At 36.8% G+C, this 23,966-nt stretch overlaps 1 protein-coding gene across 7 annotated transcripts in view; it reads left to right on the top strand.

Annotated features, from left to right (window-relative positions):
- Positions 1-23,966, top strand: part of LOC306960112 (serine/threonine-protein kinase WNK1-like) — a 49,449-nt gene that overhangs the window by 9,571 nt on the left and 15,912 nt on the right. For 3 of the 7 annotated variants that reach the window (XM_079552439.1, XM_079552438.1, XM_079552436.1), the window contains 5 exons: positions 721-995; positions 2,599-2,674; positions 2,761-2,890; positions 7,803-8,000; positions 20,017-20,109. In XM_079552439.1, coding sequence (XP_079408565.1) covers positions 721-995; positions 2,599-2,674; positions 2,761-2,890; positions 7,803-8,000; positions 20,017-20,109 — 772 coding nt within the window. The remainder of the gene's footprint in view (positions 1-720; positions 996-2,598; positions 2,675-2,760; positions 2,891-7,802; positions 8,001-20,016; positions 20,110-23,966) is intronic. The other 4 variants (XM_079552440.1, XM_079552437.1, XM_079552441.1 and 1 more) reach the window with 3 other exon arrangements.

The following is a 23,966-nucleotide window of genomic DNA, read 5'->3' as shown; positions in this document are numbered from 1 at the left end:
TGGCTTTACCCCAATCCAAAAGCTTCGGGAAAAAAGGTGTGAAAATAGCAACAAAACTGAGATGAAAACAATGATGGAAATGTGACAAAAAAGTGACGAAAAATTGATGAAAAAGTGGCAAAAATGTCACAAAAATGTCACAAGAAATTGACATAAATTGACAAAAAAAATACCAAAAAAATGACAAAAAAAAAGACAAAAATGTGACAAAAATGGACTAAAAAATGACCAAAAATTTGATTTAAAAAATGACGAAAATGTGACAAAAAATGACTAAAAATAGACGGAAAAATGACAAAAATGTGATAGAAAATTGACAAAAAATGACCAAAAAAATGGACAAAAAATGACAAAAAAAAGACAAAAAAATGACAAAAAAATGACAAAAAATTGACAAAAAAATGACTAAAAATTTGACAAAAAGTGACCAAAAATTGACAAAAATGTGATAAAAATTTGAAAAAAAAATGACAAAAATGTATTAAAATTTTTCAAAACAATTACAAATATTTGCCAAAAATGACAAAAAAAATTACAAAAATGTGATAAAAAATGACCAAAAAAAATGACAAAAAAGTTACAAAAATGAGTTGAATACCCAACAAAAAAATGATGGAAAAAAACTCTGACGTGAGGAAAAAGATCCTCTCGGTTCAGGCGGGAGTTAAGAGGTTAAAAAAACAAAGGATAATAAACATTGTTTTTTTGTGTTTTTTTTAGGTAACCAGAAACACTGAATCCCGCGTCGGCCGGTTCTCCGTCAGCCGTGCCCTGGAGCAGAGCGCTGAGCCCCAGAAGCCTCCCCAGAAGAGCCCGCCTCCTCCACAGGCCCCGCCCACGCCCGCCGCCAACGGCCCCAGCAGCCGCGAGTCCCCTCATAAAGCGTCTCTGCCCAGTCTCAACAACTCCTTCAACAACTCCTACCTGAGCAGCGACAACGACTCCGAGTTCGAGGACGAGGATTTCCAACGAGAGGTCAACCGCCTCCGAGAGAAGTACGACCTTTATCTGTTACGTACTGTGCAGGTCGGCTCACACTGCACCACTTTATGACTGACGTTGGAATCGTGTAGTGTGGGGGGGTCGTGTATTGTGGGCGGTAGAAAGACGCGACTAGACTTCAGTCGTAGGAAATCAAACAGGAGAAACGTGGGTGATTTTACCGACACAAATGTGAATGACAGAGTGATATAAAGACAGGAAAACACCGCCGCGCCTCCTTTTTTCACTTCTATGTTAACCTCTTACCACTCGCCAAAACCACATGCGTTCTCTCCTCTTAGCCATTGTCGTCACTTTTTTCGGCTGGATTTTTGTTTCGTTTTTTGCTGAATTTTTGTCTTTTTTTTTTGCTGAATTTTTGTCTTTTTTTGCTGAATTTTTGTCTTTTTTTGCTGGATTTTTGTCATTTTTTTGCTGGATTTTTGTCATTTTTTTGCTGGATTTTTGTCATTTTTTTGCAGAATTTTTGTCTTTTTTTGCTGGATTTTTGTCATTTTTTTGCTGGATTTTTGTCATTTTTTTTGCTGAATTTTTGTCTTTTTTTGCTGGATTTTTGTCATTTTTTTGCTGGATTTTTGTCATTTTTCTGCTGGATTTTTCTAATTTTTCTGCTGGATTTTTGTCTTTTTTTTGCTGGATTTTTATCATTTTTTTGCTGGATTTTTGTCATTTTTTTGCTGGATTTTTGTCATTTTTTTGCTGGATTTTTGTCATTTTTCTGCTGGATTTTTATCATTTTTTTTACTGAATTTTTGTTTTTTCTGCTGGATTTTTGTAATTTTTCTGCTGGATTTTTGTAATTTTTTGCTGGATTTTTGTCATTTTTTTGCTGGATTTTAGTCATTTTTTGCTGGATTTTTGTCATTTTTTTGCTGGATTTTTGTCATTTTTTTGCTGGATTTTTGTCATTTTTTTGATGGATTTTTGTCATTTTTTTGCTGGATTTTTATCATTTTTCTGCTGGATTTTTGTCATTTTTTTTGCTGGATTTTTATCATTTTTTGCTGGATTTTTGTCTTTTTTCTGCTGGATTTTTGTCATTTTTTGCTGGATTTTTGTCATTTTTTTGCTGGATTTTTATCATTTTTCTGCTGGATTTTTGTCTTTTTTCTGCTGGATTTTTGTCATTTTTTTACTGGATTTTTGTCATTTTTTGGCTGGATTTTTGTGTTGTTTTTTTTGCTGGATTTTTGTGGGATTTTTTGCTGGATTTTTGTCATTTTTTTGGGATTTTTGTAACTTTTTTGTTCATCCTCATTTTCTTCTCGTTTTTTTATCGCTGTTTTGAAGAAGCTTTTACATTTGGAGAACAGGAGAAAACATGTTCAGGTGGGAGTTAAGAGGTTAAACCAGCGGCACAAACGACTCATTTCACGGCCACAGCCCCACACACGAAACAGCACGACTTTACATCACCAAAAGTTCACCACAACCACCTTTTCCAGCCACATTTCAACCACGAGCAGAGTTTAGCGGCTCCTACTGAGTTTGGAGACGAACTGTTCAGCTTCACCTCGCTGCTGTGGCTCTTGGTCTGGTTTACCTCCAGACATCATCGATCTAATGTGGCTGTTAAAGTTCTAACCTATTTTGCAGGCACATGATGGAGATTCAGGCCCTCCACTGCCGCCAGAAAGAGGAAATCGAAGGTCTTTTTTCCAGACTCGGAAAGGTTCGTCCCATTTTGTATCTTCACCCTGATGTTTTAACGCTGCAGGAAGCATCATCTCACGCCGGTCTTCGTTTTCCGGACAACAGGTTCCTCCAGCCACGGTCCTGCCTCCTGTAGTTCCACTGACGGGCAGAAGGAGGCGACCTACGAAAAGCAAATCCTCAAAGTCCTCCAGAACGAGCTCCACACACGGGAGCAAAAGTCCATTACCCCAAGGTACGCAGTGGAGGATGGTGTGGGGAGGAAGTTTCCAGTAGGTTTAGCTCAGAGAAATCTAGTTTTACTTTCTCTAGACGAGCTACAAACTCTGTAAAGATCTTCGTGTGTGCGTTCATGTGCTGAGTGTTTGTGGGTTGCATTCATGTTACAAACGTCAAAGTGATTGAGGACGGGCAGTTATTCAAACACAACAAAACAAAACACAGCTGTTGCTCTGGATCAGTTTAATACAATGCAGCAAAATAATTGGTAAATATTTCCCTTAAACTGTAACAGTCTTTGACCAAGAATCCAACCATCGTCCTACAGACCCTGTTTCCATCTCTACGTGAATGAGAGTCCGTATGTCGCTCCTTTTCGAGGCGGCGTGTGAATCAAATCAAATCAAATCAAAACAACTATATTCATCCCAATGGGCAGTTCTGTTCACTGCTCTCTGGTCACAAAAAACAGTAAATGGAGACACATACGACCACATACAGACGTCCTGAACTGTAAGAGCATCAGGACACAAGGGGACCGGGAAAAAAAGATAAACTCTGCCTTCCTAGATGTTGTCATTTAAGTTTCTGACAACTAGGGCTGTGCAATTAATCGAAATTCGATTACAACAGTAAACGATTACAAAATTAGCATAATCGCCAAAAATCGATTATAATTTTTTTTTTTTACATTTTTACATTTTTGTTTTTTTAACATTTTTTTTCTAATTTTTTTTCTAATTTTTAATTTTTTAATTTTTGTCCTTTTTTTGCTGGATTTTTGTCACTTTTTTGCTGGATTTTTGTCACTTTTTTGATGGATTTTTGTCTTTTTTTGATGGATTTTTGTCACTTTTTTGATGGATTTTGTCACTTTTTTGATGGATTTTTGTCACTTTTTTGATGGATTTTTGTCATTTTTTTGCTGGATTTTTGTCACTTTTTTTGCTGGATTTTTGTCACTTTTTTGATGGATTTTTGTCACTTTTTTGATGGATTTTTGTCTTTTTTTGCTGGATTTTTGTCACTTTTTTGATGGATTTTTGTCACTTTTTTGATGGATTTTTGTCACTTTTTTGATGGATTTTTGTCTTTTTTTGATGGATTTTTGTCACTTTTTTGATGGATTTTTGTCACTTTTTTGATGGATTTTTGTCACTTTTTTGATGGATTTTTGTCACTTTTTTGCTGGATTTTTGTCACTTTTTTGATGGATTTTTGTCATTTTTTTGCTGGATTTTTGTCACTTTTTTTGCTGGATTTTTGTCACTTTTTTGATGGATTTTTGTCACTTTTTTGCTGGATTTTTGTCACTTTTTTTCTGGATTTTTGTCACTTTTTTGCTGGATTTTTGTCATTTTTTTGCTGGATTTTTGTCACTTTTTTTCTGGATTTTTGTCACTTTTTTGCTGGATTTTTGTCATTTTTTTGATGGATTTTTGTCACTTTTTTGCTGGATTTTTGTCTTTTTTTGATGGATTTTTGTCTTTTTTTGCTGGATTTTTGTCACTTTTTTGATGGATTTTTGTCACTTTTTTGATGGATTTTTGTCACTTTTTTGATGGATTTTTGTCAACAAATAATCGTTTGAATAATCGTGATTTCAATTATGACAAAAATAATCGTGATTATTATTTTTTCAATAATCGGCCCTACTGACAACAGTCGGAATGAAGGACTTTGAAGAGCTGTTTCTTTTCTGTTGGGGGACGACACATCGCCCCCCGGAGGCATCAGAGTAAAGTGCGACCGCAAGACATGGTTTTGTTGAAGCAAAATCGATGGAGTCTTTTGGACGACTCTTTTCTTCCAGAGTGAGGCGAGGTCTTCAAACGCACACCAGGAATCTGACACTTTGACAATGTGGTTCAGACTGACCTTCAAACCAGCAAATAAAAGAAAAGGTTAAGACGCTTTCAATAAAAGAACGATAAAAGTTGCTTAAAATATTCGCTGATGCATTAAAAGAGTTCAGTTTCCTCGTCAGGTGAACTCGCTGATGTCCACGTTTCACAATCAAAAGGAGCCCGTGCAGCCTCACTCACAGCAGGATGTACCCCTTAAGCTCTAAAGAGACATATTTGGCTCCGCCCCCCTTGTGTCTGCATCTCCGGGGCCATAACTTTCACATACAAATACTGTCAGTCATATTTTTCACCTCTCTGTGTTCAGTGGACTCTCAGCAACACATTCATCCACTCCAATTTCAAATCAACAGATCCTCAAACAGCCACAATATGTCAGTTTGTCATCATTCGTTGTACATATTTTGGTCAGTGACAAATAAATGCTATTGTGTAATGTTTTTGAAAAAAATTGTGTTAATTTTTTAGACAGGGAATACAATTTTGTGACCCGATATGTCCCTATGAGTAAAACACTTAATTTCTGTAAAAAAAGAAAGAAAAAGAAAAAGTAAAAATTATTATTTTTTTTTTTAATTTGGCACAATTTGGCACAGTCAGATTCCGCCTGGACTTTTTTTTTTATAAAGCTTGTATAACTTTAGTGTTTTGACCTACTGGTACTGTGCTGACTACAGGGAGCACACATTATATTGATTTTTTCCATTTCTGTTCTTATCCGCTTCAGCACAGACAGAGAAAGAGCATTTTTAGGTGCAAATATGTGTTTTTTATTCAGGCGGAATTTTGATTTTTCTGTTTCAATCTAATTTTTACTCACAAACTGTAATTTTTTTAAAATTGTTTTTCACTGTAACAAAAAGTCCCAAGGATAAAGTTTATTTTGGTACCAAGATTCGCCATGTACACCTTGTAGAGGCTGAGTTAAACCCAAATAAACACATGTATGGCCCTAACAAGAAAGGGTTAAACAATAGTCAGGCAGATCGTGGCTCTAGGATCAGCTTCTGCTTTTCAGGTTTCTGATCAGCTGCTCTTTATTTGATTGTAATTTGGCCTCATATTCACAGACAAAGATCAAAATTAAAAAATGGAAAAAAGCGGAGCTCTAACGAAGCTTATGATGCGAAGCGACTGCCATGATGTGAGGTGGAGTGAAGAAAGTAAAACCCAAAATGCAGGACTGCAACAAAAACTGGCAATGTTTAATGAACAATGAAAACCAAAATGACAAAACTGAAACAGACCGGGCTGACGTAGACAATGACGCGACAAAGGACGAGGGAAACACAGGGGTATAAATGCAAGAGGAAACGGGGCACAGGTGAAGCACATCAGGGCGGGGCACAGGTGAAACACATCAGGGCGGGGCACAAGTGAAACACATCAGGGCGGGGCTCAGGTGAAACACATCAGGGCGGGGCACAGGTGAAACACATCAGGGCGGGGCACAGGTGAAACACATCAGGGCGGGGCACAGGTGAAACACATCAGGGCGGGGCACAGGTGAAGCACATCAGGGCGGGGCACAGGTGAAGCACATCAGGGCGGGGCACAGGTGAAACACATCAGGGCGGGGCACAGGTGAAACACATCAGGGCGGGGCACAGGTGAAACACATCAGGGCGGGGCACAGGTGAAACACATCAGGGCGGGGCACAGGTGAAGCACATCAGGGCGGGGCACAGTTGAGACACATCAGGGCGGGGCACAGGTGTAACACGTCAGGGCGGGGCACAGGTGAAACACATCAGGGCGGGGCACAGGTGAAACACATCAGGGCGGGGCACAGGTGAAACACATCAGGGCGGGGCACAGGTGAAACACATCAGGGCGGGGCACAGGTGAAACACATCAGGGCGGGGCATCGGGGTGAAACACATCAGGGCGGGGCACGGGTGAAACACATCAGGGGGAGGCACAGGTGAAACACATCAGAGCGGGGCACAGGTGAAACACATCAGGGCGGGGCACAGGTGAAACACATCAGGGGAGGCACAGGTGAAACACATCAGGGCGGGGCACAGGTGAAGCACATCAGGGCGGGGCACAGGTGAAGCACATCAGGGCGGGGCACAGGTGAAACACATCAGGGCGGGGCACAGGTGAAACACATCAGGGCGGGGCACAGGTGAAACACATCAGGGCGGGGCACAGGTGAAACACATCAGGGCGGGGCACAGGTGAAGCACATCAGGGCGGGGCACAGGTGAAACACATCAGGGCGGGGCACAGGTGAAGCACATCAGGGCGGGGCAAGGGCCGTGAAACACATCAGGGCGGGGCACAGGTGAAGCACATCAGGGCGGGGCAGGCAGGTGAAACACATCAGGGCGGGGCACAGGTGAAACACATCAGGGCGGGGCCGGCAGGTGAAACACATCAGGGCGGGGCCGGCAGGTAACGAGGGAAGTAAAGCAAAATCACAAGGACAGAACACACGTCAAAATAAAACAGGACAAGACCAAAGACAAAACATGCCAAAACAGAGGAACAAAAGACAAATCATGACAGCGACATCGCAACACGGAAATACACAAAGTCATGACTTTTCTTTCACATGTGTCAGAAACTGTAACAAATGCGACATAAAACAGAACCTCAGACGTCCAGAGGCTCCTGGTTATGAACTTTGTGCAGCCGAGAGTGGAGGACGAAGCTGCAGCACTGAGCCACAGGCCAGGGGAGAATCAGAAGAGGGGGCTCAGTGGGCAGGGCCCCCCATACAAACACACCCCAGCGTTTAAAAAACAAAAAAAATCTAATTCTGTCTGTGTTGTTTTTTTAAATTTCAAACAGCATTTGTGTCTCAGAATGAGCAGCACTTGCAGAGTTCACAAACCAGGCCACCTCCATTATAATAAAACTTTTTCTTCCATAGACCTTTAGTCGCCCTCTTCCTCAATTCTGATCTAAATAAAAGGTGACGAACATGAACGCAGCCCCCCCCCCGTGTGCCAGAGCGTCTCTGTCCGTCCAGCACTGCCTCGTTTTGTCCGTTTCTGTCTCATTTGTCTTGTTTTTCTGTCCTCTTGTGTCTCTGCTTCGCGTTGCCGTTTGTAGGAAGCACTTTATCCGCCCAGAGCGTCCCCACCGTGCCCCCCGGCCCGCTGCCTCTCTTAGCCCCAGGAGGGTTAGCCGATCCCGGGGTCCAGTCTGTGCTGCAGCCCCTCAAAGCCTCCCCCTCCAGTGACATTCTGTGCTCGGCCTACACCAGCGACGCGGCTCTGTCTGTGCCCAGCCTGTGCGGCCCCACCCCAGGTACGACCGCAGCCCCCCCCCGTCACATATACAAACACTGTGCGCCCCCACCCCAGGTACGACCGCAGCCCCCCCGTCACATATACAAACACTGTGCGCCCCCACCCCAGGTACGACCGCAGGCCCCCCCCCGTCACATATACAAACACTGTGAGCTCCCACCCCAGGTACGACCGCAGCCCCCCCCCGTCACATATACAAACACTGTGCGCCCCCACCCCAGGTACGACCGCAGCCCCCCCCCCGTCACATATACAAACACTGTGCGCTCCCACCCCAGGTACGACCGCTAGGGCTGTGCAATTAATCGAAATTCGATTACGATTTCGATTACAACAGTAAATGATTACAAAATTAGCATAATCGCAAAAAATCGATTTTAATTTTTTTTTTTCTTTTATTTCTTTTTTTTTTTTCTAATTTTAAATTTTTGGATTTTTGTCACTTTTTTTATGGATTTTTGTCTTTTTTTTATGGATTTTTGTCTTTTTTCTTCTGGATTTTTGTCACTTTTTTGATGGATTTTTGTCACTTTTTTGATGGATTTTTGTCATTTTTTTGATGGATTTTTGTCATATTTTTGATGGATTTTTGTCTTTTTTTTAATGGATTTTTGTCACTTTTTTGATGGATTTTTGTCAATTTTTTGATGGATTTTTGTCATTTTTTTAAATGGATTTTTGTCTTTTTTTTAATGGATTTTTGTCACTTTTTTTATGGATTTTTGTCACTTTTTTGATGGATTTTTGTCACTTTTTTATGGATTTTTGTCATTTTTTTGATGGATTTTTGTCACTTTTTTGATGGATTTTTGTCACTTTTTTATGGATTTTTGTCACTTTTTTATGGATTTTTGTCACTTTTTTTATGGATTTTTGTCACTTTTTTTATGGATTTTTGTCAATTTTTTGATGGATTTTTGTCATTTTTTTGATGGATTTTTGTCTTTTTTTTAATGGATTTTTGTCACTTTTTTGATGGATTTTTGTCAATTTTTTGATGGATTTTTGTCATTTTTTTTAATGGATTTTTGTCTTTTTTTTAATGGATTTTTGTCACTTTTTTTATGGATTTTTGTCACTTTTTTGATGGATTTTTGTCACTTTTTTATGGATTTTTGTCATTTTTTTGATGGATTTTTGTCACTTTTTTGATGGATTTTTGTCACTTTTTTATGGATTTTTGTCACTTTTTTATGGATTTTTGTCACTTTTTTTATGGATTTTTGTCACTTTTTTTATGGATTTTTGTCACTTTTTTGATGGATTTTTGTCAATTTTTTGATGGATTTTTGTCATTTTTTTTAATGGATTTTTGTCTTTTTTTTAATGGATTTTTGTCACTTTTTTTATGGATTTTTGTCACTTTTTTGATGGATTTTTGTCACTTTTTTATGGATTTTTGTCATTTTTTTGATGGATTTTTGTCACTTTTTTGATGAATTTTTGTCACTTTTTTATGGATTTTTGTCACTTTTTTATGGATTTTTGTCACTTTTTTTATGGATTTTTGTCACTTTTTTATGGATTTTTGTCACTTTTTTATGGATTTTTGTCACTTTTTTATGGATTTTTGTCACTTTTTTTATGGATTTTTGTCACTTTTTTGATGGATTTTTGTCACTTTTTTATGGATTTTTGTCACTTTTTTATGGATTTTTGTCACTTTTTTTATGGATTTTTGTCATTTTTTTGATGGATTTTTTTGTCCCCCCTCACATATACAAACACTGTGAGCCCCCACCCCAGGTACGACCGCAGGCCCCCCCCCCGTCACATATACAAACACTGTGCCCCCACCCCAGGTACGACCGCAGGCCCCCCCCCCCCGTCACATATACAAACACTGTGTGCTCCCACCCCAGGTACGACCGCAGGCCCCCCCCCGTCACATATACAAACACTGTGTGCTCCCACCCCAGGTACGACCGCAGGCCCCCCCCCCTCACATATACAAACACTGTGTGCTCCCACCCCAGGTACGACCGCAGGCCCCCCGTCACATATACAAACACTGTGCGCTCCCACCCCAGGTACGACCGCAGGCCCCCCCCTCACATATACAAACACTGTGAGCTCCCACCCCAGGTACGACCGCAGGCCCCCCCCCCGTCACATATACAAACACTGTGCCCCCACCCCAGGTACGACCGCAGGCCCCCCCCCCCCCGTCACATATACAAACACTGTGTGCTCCCACCCCAGGTACGACCGCAGGCCCCCCCCCGTCACATATACAAACACTGTGTGCTCCCACCCCAGGTACGACCGCAGGCCCCCCCCCCTCACATATACAAACACTGTGTGCTCCCACCCCAGGTACGACCGCAGGCCCCCCGTCACATATACAAACACTGTGCGCTCCCACCCCAGGTACGACCGCAGGCCCCCCCCTCACATATACAAACACTGTGCGCCCCCACCCCAGGTACGACCGCAGGCCCCCCCCTCACATATACAAACACTGTGCGCCCCCACCCCAGGTACGACCGCAGCCCCCCCCGTCACATATACAAACACTGTGCGCCCCCACCCCAGGTACGACCGCAGCCCCCCCCCCGTCACATATACAAACACTGTGCGCTCCCACCCCAGGTACGACTGCAGCCCCCCCCCGTCACATATACAAACACTGTGCGCCCCCACCCCAGGTACGACTGCAGCCCCCCCCCCCCCGTCACATATACAAACACTGAGCTCCCACCCCAGGTACGACCGCTAGGGCTGTGCAATTAATCGAAATTCGATTACGATTTCGATTACAACAGTAAACGATTACAAAATTAGCATAATCACAAAAAATCGATTATAATTTTTTTTATTTATTTTTTTTTATTTTTTTTATCCTAATTTTAAATTTTTGGATTTTTGTCATTTTTTTTGATGGATTTTTGTCATTTTTGTGATGGATTTTTGTCACTTTTTTGATGGATTTTTGTCACTTTTTTGATGGATTTTTGTCATTTTTGTGATGGATTTTTGTCACTTTTTTGATGGATTTTTGTCACTTTTTTGATGGATTTTTGTCATTTTTGTGATGGATTTTTGTCACTTTTTTGATGGATTTTTGTCACTTTTTTGATGGATTTTTGTCATTTTTTTTGATGGATTTTTGTCACTTTTTTGATGGATTTTTGTCACTTTTTTGATGGATTTTTGTCACTTTTTTGATGGATTTTTGTCATTTTTTTTGATGGATTTTTGTCACTTTTTTGATGGATTTTTGTCACTTTTTTGATGGATTTTTGTCACTTTTTTGATGGATTTTTGTCTTTTTTTTGATGGATTTTTATCTTTTTTTTGATGGATTTTTGTCACTTTTTTGATGGATTTTTGTCATTTTTGTGATGGATTTTTGTCACTTTTTTGATGGATTTTTGTCACTTTTTTGATGGATTTTTGTCATTTTTGTGATGGATTTTTGTCACTTTTTTGATGGATTTTTGTCACTTTTTTGATGGATTTTTGTCATTTTTTTTGATGGATTTTTGTCACTTTTTTGATGGATTTTTGTCACTTTTTTGATGGATTTTTGTCACTTTTTTGATGGATTTTTGTCTTTTTTCTGCTGGATTTTTGTCATTTTTTTGATGGATTTTTGTCACTTTTTTGATGGATTTTTGTCTTTTTTTTATGGATTTTTATCTTTTTTTTGATGGATTTTTGTCACTTTTTTGATGGATTTTTGTCTTTTTTTTGATGGATTTTTATCTTTTTTTTTATGGATTTTTGTCACTTTTCTGCTGGATTTTTGTCTTTTTTTTGATGGATTTTTATCTTTTTTTTGATGGATTTTTGTCTTTTTTTTGATGGATTTTTGTCTTTTTTTTGATGGATTTTTGTCACTTTTTTGATGGATTTTTGTCTTTTTTTTGATGGATTTTTGTCACTTTTTTGATGGATTTTTGTCACTTTTTTGATGGATTTTTGTCACTTTTTTGATGGATTTTTGTCTTTTTTCTGCTGGATTTTTGTCTTTTTTTTGATGGATTTTTGTCTTTTTTTTGATGGATTTTTGTCTTTTTTTTAATGGATTTTTGTCTTTTTTGATGGATTTTTGTCACTTTTTTGATGGATTTTTGTCACTTTTTTGATGGATTTTTGTCACTTTTTTGATGGATTTTTGTCTTTTTTCTGCTGGATTTTTGTCTTTTTTTTGATGGATTTTTGTCTTTTTTTTGATGGATTTTTGTCTTTTTTTTAATGGATTTTTGTCACTTTTTTGATGGATTTTTTTTAAAGGCAAAAAATAATCGTTTGAATAATCGTGATTTCAATTATGACAAAAATAATCGTGATTATTATTTTTTCAATAATCGAGCAGCCCTAACGACCGCAGGCCCCCCCCGTCACATATACAAACACTGTGCGCTCCCACCCCAGGTACGACCGCAGGCCCCCCCCCCCCCCCCGTCACATATACAAACATTCACAAAAGGTTTGGATGTGTCAGTGTGACTCGACACGCAACACAGTCATTTGGAAATAACTTATGTATTTTTTTATGAGTTCTGAAACATGTCTATGTACAGATACAGACGCATCTCTGGAATCGCCCATATATGGTCATGTTTGAAAATAGTTAAGGGGGAAAAAATCTAAACTTTCTCTAATTATTCAAAAACTACTTTAACAAATGCTGAATTATGAATATAGTTTCTACTAAATAAAGATACAAAGACATGGGGAGGAGCAAAGTGGCTCAACAGCCCATAAATACATGAATAACGGAGAATGCTAACCTGATGCTACATGTTAGCATCATGCTAACGCTAGCTAGCGCTTGCTATGACTGCCGTTTTTTCACTTCAGAACAATCTGAACAATCTGCTGTGAGAAAATATCCATATGGACCCGATTTAGACTTGATTTTATTTTTATGTGATAAATAAGTTCATATTCCACCAGAAAATGGCTAAAAAGAGTGAAAATGTGTGTCTCTCTAAAGGTTCTATTTCCCCTCGGCGAGGCCACGCCCCCTTCTATGACGAGATGCGTCTGTATCTATGTCTGACTGTTGTTGGAAATGTCAGATAAACCATATTTTATCGTCTTAAATGTCGTTCCTCTTGTTCTTGCACCCATTTTTTAGTCGTAGTTTTGCACTTATAATCGCTAGTTTTAGTTTAATCTTATTTCTCTTGATCACTTCCTGCCTCCAGATGATGTCACTGATGATGTCACTGATGATGTCACTGATGATGTCAGCAGTTAAAGGGTCTATAAGGGTCAAACATGAGATACACTGCCTGACAGGTCTGGTGTTAAAACCTTAGTTTTTCTGCCTAGGCTGCCACCTAGTGACTCAATAAAAGAACTACAAGTTGTTTTATTGAGTCACTAGGGGGCAGCATTGCTCTTTGGTCAGAAAACTGCATTTTGGGTGATTTCAGACGATACTAAAGAATGGAAAGAGGTACAAACAAACTTCTTTTTTAGATGAAACAAGAGAGTCTAATCTTTCTTTTGGTGGGTTTCGTGTTGACATAGACCTAGACCTACATTTTCTGTGGGTCAAAATCCTGAAAAATCTCTGGCAGTGGGAGCTCTCTGATTTGAAAATGGCTGACAATGAGTTCATTGTTTAGCTCTTACGGTTTTACGAATGACTCAAACCTTTTATGAATTGTGTTGTACAAATACATATGAATACATCACATTATAGGTTGTGTTCACGTTCTACAAGGCGGAGGGCAGGGCCCAAATATAACTCTACGGCATCGAAATGACCACCCGGAGGAAAGACATACCGTAAATGCTCTAATACTGGCCTGTATTCCGACTGAGGCCGGGTCTCCGACTGAGGCCGGGTCTCCGACAGAGGCCGGGTTCGCGGCTGGCGGAGGCAAATTAAAGCCGGTCTCTAAAACAGGCCGGGGCTTTTATTAGAAACTATAGCTGTAGAAATATTCCCCATGTTAGGAATTTGTCTCATACTGGTGTAAATGAAAACTCACGTGCAGGAAGTAACAAACTGAACCCGGGCCGAGGGCGACGCTGCGGAGGAGCTGATCCCAGCGTAACTTTGACACAGATTTAGCCACTTTTCAAACCTCCTGTGACCATATTTGGAAACAGGGAAACAAATGTCGTGTGACCCACCAGGGTTTTAATAAAGTCTCCATCGCGTCTTCAAAGCACGTCCAGCTGCTCCGTGTGCAGGTCAGTCCCACGCCTCAAAATAACTCCTCCCATCAGCGCGAGCGTCTCGTCTTCTCTCGGGTCAGTCTCATGATCGATCACAAACACAAACGCTCCGTCTAAACTCGCCTTTTACACAAGAAAACAACAAATAATCCGGTCCTCGGTAAAAACGAAACAGAAACCTGCAGTGACACTGATGTCAAAGCTCCGCTAACAGCAACGAAACACTTCCTGTTGTCCCGACAAAATAAAAGGCGTCGATGTTCCAGCCGCTGGGAGAGGGTTTGAAATGTTCATTAATAAATGAACCGAATATTTTAGGTGCAAATGGACACAAATCTCCTTTTTCTTCGTTTTCCTGGTCGTCCGTTTTGCTCAAATAGAAATAAAGGCCTGTCTCTAACTGTGGCCTGGTTCCAATAAAGGCCTGGTCCTGATGCCCTTGAGTAAATAAAGGCCCCGACCCGTATTAGAGCATTTACGGTATGTTGAAATTGATCATTATTTGGTAGTGGATTCACAAAGGTTAGTGCTAGATGTTCTGCTCCGGAGGGACAGTCTGCTGTGGAAACGTGAGATATCATGACACAAATTAAGGATAGGGCCGGGGAAATGGTTAACCTCTTCACTCCCGCCTGAACCGAGAGGATCTTTTTCCTCACGCCATCAGATTTTTTTTCCAACATTTTTTTGTTGGGTATTCAACTCATTTTTGTAACTTTTTTGTAATTTTTTATCACATTTTTGTCATTTTTTCGTCCATTTTTAATCATTTTTTTGTCACATTTTTGACATTTTTTTTTATCGATTTTTTGTAATTTTTTGTCACATTTTTGTCACATTTTTGTAATTTTTTTATCACTTTTTTGTCATTTTTTCGTCAATTTTTGATACATTTTTTGTCACATTTTGTCAATTTTTCGTCAATTTTTCGTCAATTTTTCGTCAATTTTTAATATTTTTTTTGTCACATTTTTGACATTTTTTGTCAATTTTTTTTTGACATTTTTGTGACATTTTTGCCACTTTTTCATACATTTTTCGTCACTTTTTTTGTCAATGTTTTCTCACTTTTTTGTCACATTTCCATCATTGTTTTATTGCTATTTTCACATTTTTTTTCCAGAAGCTTTTGGATTTGGGGTAAAGCCAAACTGGAGAAAATGTGCTCGGTTCAGGTGGGAGTTAAGGGGTTAACCTTACGGATTAGGGTTCGGATTAGGATTATTTGTATTTTTAGACAAACCAAAGATAGATATATACAAACAGCAGACCGTCCCTCCGGAGCAGACGATCTAGTAGGGCTGCTCGATTATTGAAAAAATAACAATCACGATTATTTTTGTCATAATTGAAATCACGATTAGTCAAACGATTATTTGTTGCCTTTAAAAAAATCCATCAAAAAAGTGACAAAAATCCAGCAAAAAAAGTGACAAAAAATCCATAAAAAAAAGACAAAAATCCAGCAAAAAAAAGACAAAAATCCATAAAAAAAGACAAAAATCCAGCAAAAAAAAGACAAAAATCCATCAAAAAAAGACAAAAATCCATCAAAAAAAGACAAAAATCCATAAAAAAAGACAAAAATCCAGCAAAAAAAAGACAAAAACTCAGCAAAAAAAAGACAAAAATCCAGCAAAAAAAGTGACAAAAATCCATAAAAAAAAGACAAAAATCCAGCAAAAAAAGACAAAAATCCAGCAAAAAAAGTGACAAAAATCCATAAAAAAAAGACAAAAATCCATAAAAAAAGACAAAAATCCAGCAAAAAAAGACAAAAATCCATAAAAAAAAAGACAAAAATCCAGCAAAAAAAAGACAAAAATCCATAAAAAAAGACAAAAATCCAGCAAAAAAAAGACAAAAATCCATCAAAAAAAGACAAAAATCCATCAAAAAAAGACAAAAATCCATAAAAAAAGACAAAAATCCAGCAAAAAAAAGACAAAAACTCAGCAAAAAAAAGACAAAAATCCAGCAAAAAAAGTGACAAAAATCCATAAAAAAAAGTGACAAAAATCCATAAAAAAAGACAAAAATCCATAAAAAAAGACAAAAATCCATAAAAAAAAAGACAAAAATCCAGCAAAAAAAGACAAAAATCCAGCAAAAAAAGACAAAAATCCATTAAAAAAAAGTGACAAAAATCCATAAAAAAAAAGACAAAAATCCAGCAAAAAAAGACAAAAATCCAGCAAAAAAAGTGACAAAAATCCATAAAAAAAGTGACAAAAATCCATTAAAAAAAGTGACAAAAATCCATAAAAAAAAGACAAAAATCCATAAAAAAAAAGACAAAAATCCATAAAAAAAAAGACAAAAATCCAGCAAAAAAAGACAAAAATCCAGCAAAAAAAGACAAAAATCCATTAAAAAAAAGTGACAAAAATCCATAAAAAAAAAGACAAAAATCCAGCAAAAAAAGACAAAAATCCAGCAAAAAAAGTGACAAAAATCCATAAAAAAAGTGACAAAAATCCATTAAAAAAAGTGACAAAAATCCATAAAAAAAAGACAAAAATCCATAAAAAAAGACAAAAATCCATAAAAAAAGACAAAAATCCATAAAAAAAGACAAAAATCCAGCAAAAAAAAGACAAAAATCCAGCAAAAAAAGTGACAAAAATCCATAAAAAAAGACAAAAATCCATTTAAAAAAAAGACAAAAATCCAGCAAAAAAGTGACAAAAATCCAAAAATTAAAAATTAAACAAAAAAATTAAAATCGATTTTTTGCGATTATGCTAATTTTGTAATCGTTTACTGTTGTAATCGAAATCGTAATCGAATTTCGATTAATTGCACAGCCCTACGATCTAGCGCTAACCATTCACAAACCCGATACATTGCTCTTCATGTCGTCACGTGAACGCAACCTACTCCTCCAAAAAAACTCTTTGCCTGCTTTAAACACGAAAAAGAACGCATGCATTTGTGGCCACAGCTCAAACACACACTCATGATGTCCTGTGTGTGCGACGATGCTAACTTACTCTGACATTCTGTCTCTGTTCGTTTCTCTCTCTCCTCCTTCACACGTGTTCATGTGGTCTCCATCTAGTAGGGCTGCTCGATTATTGAAAAAATAATAATCACGATTATTTTTGTCATAATTGAAATCCCGATTATTCAAACGATTATTTGTTGCCTTTAAAAAAATCCATCAAAAAAGTGACAAAAATCCAGCAAAAAAGTGACAAAAATCCAGCAAAAAAAGTGACAAAAATCCATAAAAAAAGACAAAAATCCATAAAAAAAAGACAAAAAACCATCAAAAAAGTGACAAAAATCCAGCAAAAAAAAGACAAAAATCCATAAAAAAAAGACAAAAATCCATAAAAAAAAGACAAAAATCCATAAAAAAAAGACAAAAATCCGTAAAAAAAAGAAAAAAATCCATAAAAAAAAGTGACAAAAATCCATAAAAAAAGACAAAAATCCATAAAAAAAGACAAAAATCCAGCAAAAAAAAGACAAAAATCCAGCAAAAAAATGACAAAAATCCAGCAAAAAAAAGACAAAAATCCATAAAAAAAAGACAAAAATCCATAAAAAAAAGACAAAAATCCATAAAAAAAAGACAAAAATCCATTAAAAAAAAGACAAAAATCCAGCAAAAAAAGACAAAAATCCACCAAAAAAAAGTGACAAAAATCCATAAAAAAAGACAAAAATCCATTAAAAAAAGACAAAAATCCAGCAAAAAAAGTGACAAAAATCCATAAAAAAAGACAAAAATCCAGCAAAAAAAGTGACAAAAATCCATAAAAAAAAAAAAAAATCCATAAAAATGACAAAAATCCAGCAAAAAAAAGACAAAAATCCATAAAAAAAAGTGACAAAAATCCACAAAAAAAAGACAAAAATCCATTAAAAAAAAGACAAAAATCCAGCAAAAAAAAGACAAAAATCCATAAAAAAAGACAAAAATCCAGCAAAAAAAGTGACAAAAATCCATAAAAAAAGACAAAAATCCAGCAAAAAAAGACAAAAATCCAGCAAAAAAAGTGACAAAAATCCATAAAAAAAAGACAAAAATCCATTAAAAAAAAGACAAAAATCCATTAAAAAAAGACAAAAATCCAGCAAAAAAAAGACAAAAATTCAGCAAAAAAGTGACACAAATCCCAAAAATAAGAAATAAAAAAAAAAAATTTGAAAAAAAAAAAATGAAAAATTGAACGAAAAAATTAAAATCGATTTTTTGCGATTATGCTAATTTTGTAATCGTTTACTGTCGTAATCGAAATCGTAATCGAATTTCGACTAATTGCACAGCCCTACGATCTAGCGCTAACCATTCACAAACCCGATACATTGCTCTTCATGTCGTCACGTGAACGCAACCTACTCCTCCAAAAAACTCTTTGCCTGCTTTAAAGACGAAAAAGAACGCATGCATTTGTGGCCACAGCTCAAAAACACTCACGATGTCCTGTGTGTGCGACGATGCTAACTTACTCTGACATTCTGTCTCTGTTCGTTTCTCTCTCTCCTCCTTCACACGTGTTCATGTGGTCTCCATCTAGTAGGGCTGCTCGATTATTGAAAAAATAATAATCACGATTATTTTTGTCATAATTGAAATCCCGATTATTCAAACGATTATTTGTTGCCTTTAAAAAAATCCATCAAAAAAGTGACTAAAATCCAGCAAAAAAAGTGACAAAAATCCATAAAAAAAGACAAAAATCCATAAAAAAAAGACAAAAAACCATCAAAAAAGTGACAAAAATCCAGCAAAAAAAAGACAAAAATCCATAAAAAAAAGACAAAAATCCATAAAAAAAAGACAAAAATCCATAAAAAAAAGACAAAAATCCGTAAAAAAAAGAAAAAAATCCATAAAAAAAAGTGACAAAAATCCATAAAAAAAGACAAAAATCCATAAAAAAAAGACAAAAAACCATCAAAAAAGTGACAAAAATCCAGCAAAAAAAAGACAAAAATCCATAAAAAAAAGACAAAAATCCATAAAAAAAAGACAAAAATCCGTAAAAAAAAGAAAAAAATCCATAAAAAAAAGTGACAAAAATCCATAAAAAAAGACAAAAATCCATAAAAAAAAGACAAAAATCCAGCAAAAAAAAGACAAAAATCCAGCAAAAAATAGACAAAAATCCAGCAAAAAAAAGACAAAAATCCATAAAAAAAAGACAAAAATCCATAAAAAAAAGACAAAAATCCATAAAAAAAAGACAAAAATCCATTAAAAAAAAGACAAAAATCCAGCAAAAAAAGACAAAAATCCACCAAAAAAAAGTGACAAAAATCCATAAAAAAAAGACAAAAATCCATAAAAAAAAGACAAAAATCCATTAAAAAAAAGACAAAAATCCAGCAAAAAAAGTGACAAAAATCCATAAAAAAAAGACAAAAATCCAGCAAAAAAAGTGACAAAAATCCATAAAAAAAAAAAAAAATCCATAAAAATGACAAAAATCCAGCAAAAAAAAGACAAAAATCCATAAAAAAAAGTGACAAAAATCCACAAAAAAAAGACAAAAATCCAGCAAAAAAAAGACAAAAATCCATAAAAAAAGACAAAAATCCAGCAAAAAAAGACAAAAATCCAGCAAAAAAGTGACCAAAAAAAATTTTGAAAAAAAAAAATTGAAAAATTGAACAAAAAAAATAAAATCGATTTTTTGCGATTATGCTAATTTTGTCATCGTTTACTGTTTACTGTGTCCTGTGTGTGCGATGATGCTAACTTACTCTGACATTCTGTCTCTGTTCGTTTCTCTCTCTCCTCCTTCACACGTGGTCTCCCCTTCTCTCTCCTCACTGTCCCACTCTGGTCTCTCACCCTCCCCCCTCCCGTGTCCTCCCCCCCCCCTGCCCCGTCCACGTCTCCGTGTCCTCCTCAGGCTGTGTAAAGTTCAACTGGGGTTCGGAGCGTCTGGCCTTCAAGCCGGGCGGCAGGAGGACGCGCTTTCTCAGTACGCCCTGCTTGGCTCTTTGTGTGTACCGCTTCCTTTGCTCTTCTCTTGTACATGTTACACTTCACTTGTTAGTCCCAGGGTGTTATATACATGAACAAAAAACTGAAAAAACACCCACATTAAAGGGATGTTTCAGGATTTTTGACATAGGGCCTCTTTTCCTAGTTATCCAGAGTGTTGTTGATTGTTTTTAGTTCATGCAGTTCTTGTGTTTGAAGAGTTTCGTGGTGCTCGGCTAGTGCTAGGCTAGTGCATGTCTATGGTATCAGCTAGCCTGCATTAAAAACAGTTTGACCCAAGCACAGAGCACCTGCAAATCACTTTTAACACCAGACTAACCATATAAATGTCTGTGTCGACTGAATATTTTTTGAAATATAACCATTTTGCATTTAAAAGAACTTATATTTGAGCAGCATCAGCTTCCTGGTTGTAGCTACGCAGCGGCGGAGTGATCTGACTGCTCGGTTACCGGATCTACAGTAGTTTTACTACACGTGCAATTCACAAAGGAGCTTTCTACAAATTCGATTTAGTTAGTTAGCTAGCTAATTTATTTTCTTCAGTCATTATGAACATTTAAATCCCTTGTTTTCCAAAGATCTTAGACATTATACAATAAGAAAACACATACATTAAGAATTTAAGTGCTAAATGATGCCTGAGCGAAGGGGTTTAGGCTGAAGCCAAGACTTATTATTCTGCCTAAACCCTTTTACAAACTGTGACTCTGTGTCCCAAGATGACACATTATACACTTTCTCTAATACCAACGATGGAAACACTTAAGCACAAAACTTAAACTTCAACAATCAGAAATGATGCTTTGTTTCCTCGATCGACTTCTTTTCTATTGGTTTTCATTCAAGTGTTCTATACGTCTCTATCATGTTTAACTTATACGTTTTCTTAAATGCTTTAATAGTTTTGGAGCCTTAAGCTGAATAAACCGTTCCATAGATCAACGCCTTTAACTGATAAACTCCTCCTCTTAGTTTTACTGAGCGCCAGAGGTTTCTGTAGCAGATCAGTTCCTCTAAGGTTGTTTATAGATCCTCTAGTTTGAAACATCTCCTGTAAACACTGAGGGAGCCTGAGGTTGTGAGCTTTGTACATCACAACTGCTGTGTAAACATCAACAAGATCATGCAATTTTAAGATATTTAGTCTGATAAAAAGTGGATTTGTTGGAGCCAAGTATTCTGCACGGCTGATCACTCGAACTGCTTTCTTTTGCAATAAGAAGATAGGTTATTATTTATTTTGAAGAGGTTTTTAACGCAGGCTACTAGTTACCATAGACATGCGCTAGCCTAGCACTAGCCTAGCACCGATTAACTCTTCAAATTTAAGGACTGCATGATTAAAAATCTCCAGAAATCACCAAATATGTATAACTTGGAAATGAGGCCCTTCGTCAAAAATCCTGAAATATCCCTTTAACCGAGGGCATTTTCACCAGTTCAGCTTTACCCAAATCTAACAGCTTCTGGAGCTTACAGCCGACAGGCCAGTGTGACACAAACAAAGACCTACAAAACTTATTGTTGTGTTTCCATGCGTTTTTTTCTTGTGTTTTTGTAACTTTTTGGGGGATTTTTGTTGCTTTTTTGTCATGTTTTTTTTCTGTGTCTTTGTTGCATTTGCCTCTTTGTTTACATCTCGTTTTCAACGCCATTTTGACGCTTTTTTCAAGAACCTTTAGATTTGGGTAATGGGTAATAACTGGAGAAAATGTGCTCGGTTCAGGTGGGGGTTAAGAGGTAAAAAAGAATTTAAAAACTGCAAGTAAAGTGACTGTTACTTGTGGTCACGGTCTCCTATGTAGCCTGTTTTTAATTATATTTAATGTGGAGAAACATTCATATAACTTTAGCATCTTTTAAGCTAACTGTTGTAGCATTAGCTATTCTGTTTATACACAACTTTATTCAGCTGGAGCGCTCCGAGTGGTAACTGACTGACCGGACTGTAGCTTTACTCCATCGAGATGTTAAAGTACAGGCAGCTGAATATGAGACTTAAACAGGTTGGGTTTTCTTGGAATCCATTTTTTTTTACTATTTATTTTCACCTTTTTTTCTTCTTCTCAACAACAGACAGAAAAAAAACAGAAAGAAAGAAGGAGAAAACAGCGGCATAACAGATAAACAAATAGTTAAATCAATAGCTTCCACACATATATATACACACATTCCCACTGTTTCTTGTTTTATACAACAAAACACGGGTACGGTGTATCTGCACATAGATTATTATTATTTTGTCAAGGTTTAAGTTTAGCGCCCCACTCATCCAGACCAGCTCCATATGAAACTCCAGCTGATTTCATGATTTTTTTTTTACTTTATTTCTTTATTTTATATATTAATTTAGCTTAAACTACATCAATTATCTATATTATATTGTATAGTATGAGTAAGTCTAAGTCTCAAGCGTAATTATTTTTTTCTTGATTTTTTTTTTTTAATTAAGGAATCCATTTTTAAATCACCCGCTGCGAGTAATCCTCTTCACTTTGGTCGTTTCTTCTTCTACTGCAGACGCCACTTGCTGCTACTCGTATAAATCCTGGTTTTACACAAAGCAACAACGTAAAGCCTTGTTGCATATGTACTTTTCAAACAGTAGATTAGTAAATGAATGCTCTGTTTCACTCTGGATACAGATTGTTGTATATCTTAGGGCTGTGCAATTAATCGAAATTCGATTCCGATTTCGATTACAACAGTAAACGATTACAAAATTAGCATAATCGCAAAAAAACGATTATAATTTTTTTTGTTTTTTTTTCAATTTTTTGTTTCAAATTTTTTTTTTCAAATGTTTAATTTTTGGATTTTTGTCACTTTTTTGATGGATTTTTGTCTTTTTTCTGCTGGATTTTTGTCACTTTTTTGATGGATTTTTGTCTTTTTTCTGCTGGATTTTTGTCACTTTTTTGATGGATTTTTGTCACTTTTTGATGGATTTTTGTCACTTTTTTGCTGGATTTTTGTCACTTTTTTGCTGGATTTTTGTCTTTTTTTCTGCTGGATTTTTGTCATTTTTTTGCTGGATTTTTGTCTTTCTTTGCTGGATTTTTGTCACTTTTTTGCTGGATTTTTGTCTTTTTTTCTGCTGGATTTTTGTCATTTTTTAGATGGATTTTTGTCACTTTTTTGCTGGATTTTTGTCACTTTTTTGCTGGATTTTTGTCACTTTTTTGATGGATTTTTGTCACTTTTTTGATGGATTTTTGTCATTTTTCTGCTGGATTTTTGTCTTTCTTTGCTGGATTTTTGTCACTTTTTTGCTGGATTTTTGTCATTTTTTAATGGATTTTTGTCACTTTTTTGATGGATTTTTTTTAAAGGCAACAAATAATCGTTTGAATAATCGTGATTTCAATTATGACAAAAATAATCGTGATTATTATTTTTTCAATAATCGAGCAGCCCTAGTATATCTCATTGATAAAGTCCTCCCTGAAGTATATTTCTGATATGACCGAATGCTTCTGACCCTCTGCAGCTCAGACCACGCCTCCCCCTTCTTTCTTTTCCCCGTTTTTTTCTACCACTTTGTTCACCGTCCCTCCCCTCACCTGCTCCCCCTGTCGGCCCGGAGGGGAGAGGCCGGCCTGGGTCTCAATCATTAACACATTTCACCAAAACATGCAGCAATTCTAACTAAAGTCACACGCAGACCCAGTTCTGGAGTGGTTCTGTGAGCTGTGGAGGGACTCAGAACCACGGCTTAGCTTTTCAGCTTTCCACTTGGCTTTAAAGCTGGGGTACCTTTTTATTTCCTTGTCCATGGGCTGTTTAATTCTGTTTGAACACTGACCTCTTGTGGACAAACCTTATTATTGCGACTTCTCATAAACACGAGTG

This window comes from Gobius niger, assembly GCF_951799975.1.
Source record: "Gobius niger genome assembly, chromosome: 2".
Lineage (NCBI taxonomy): Eukaryota > Metazoa > Chordata > Actinopteri > Gobiiformes > Gobiidae > Gobius > Gobius niger.
Note: the sequence above shows the minus strand (reverse complement) of the source record. Positions and strands in the feature narration are given on the sequence as shown.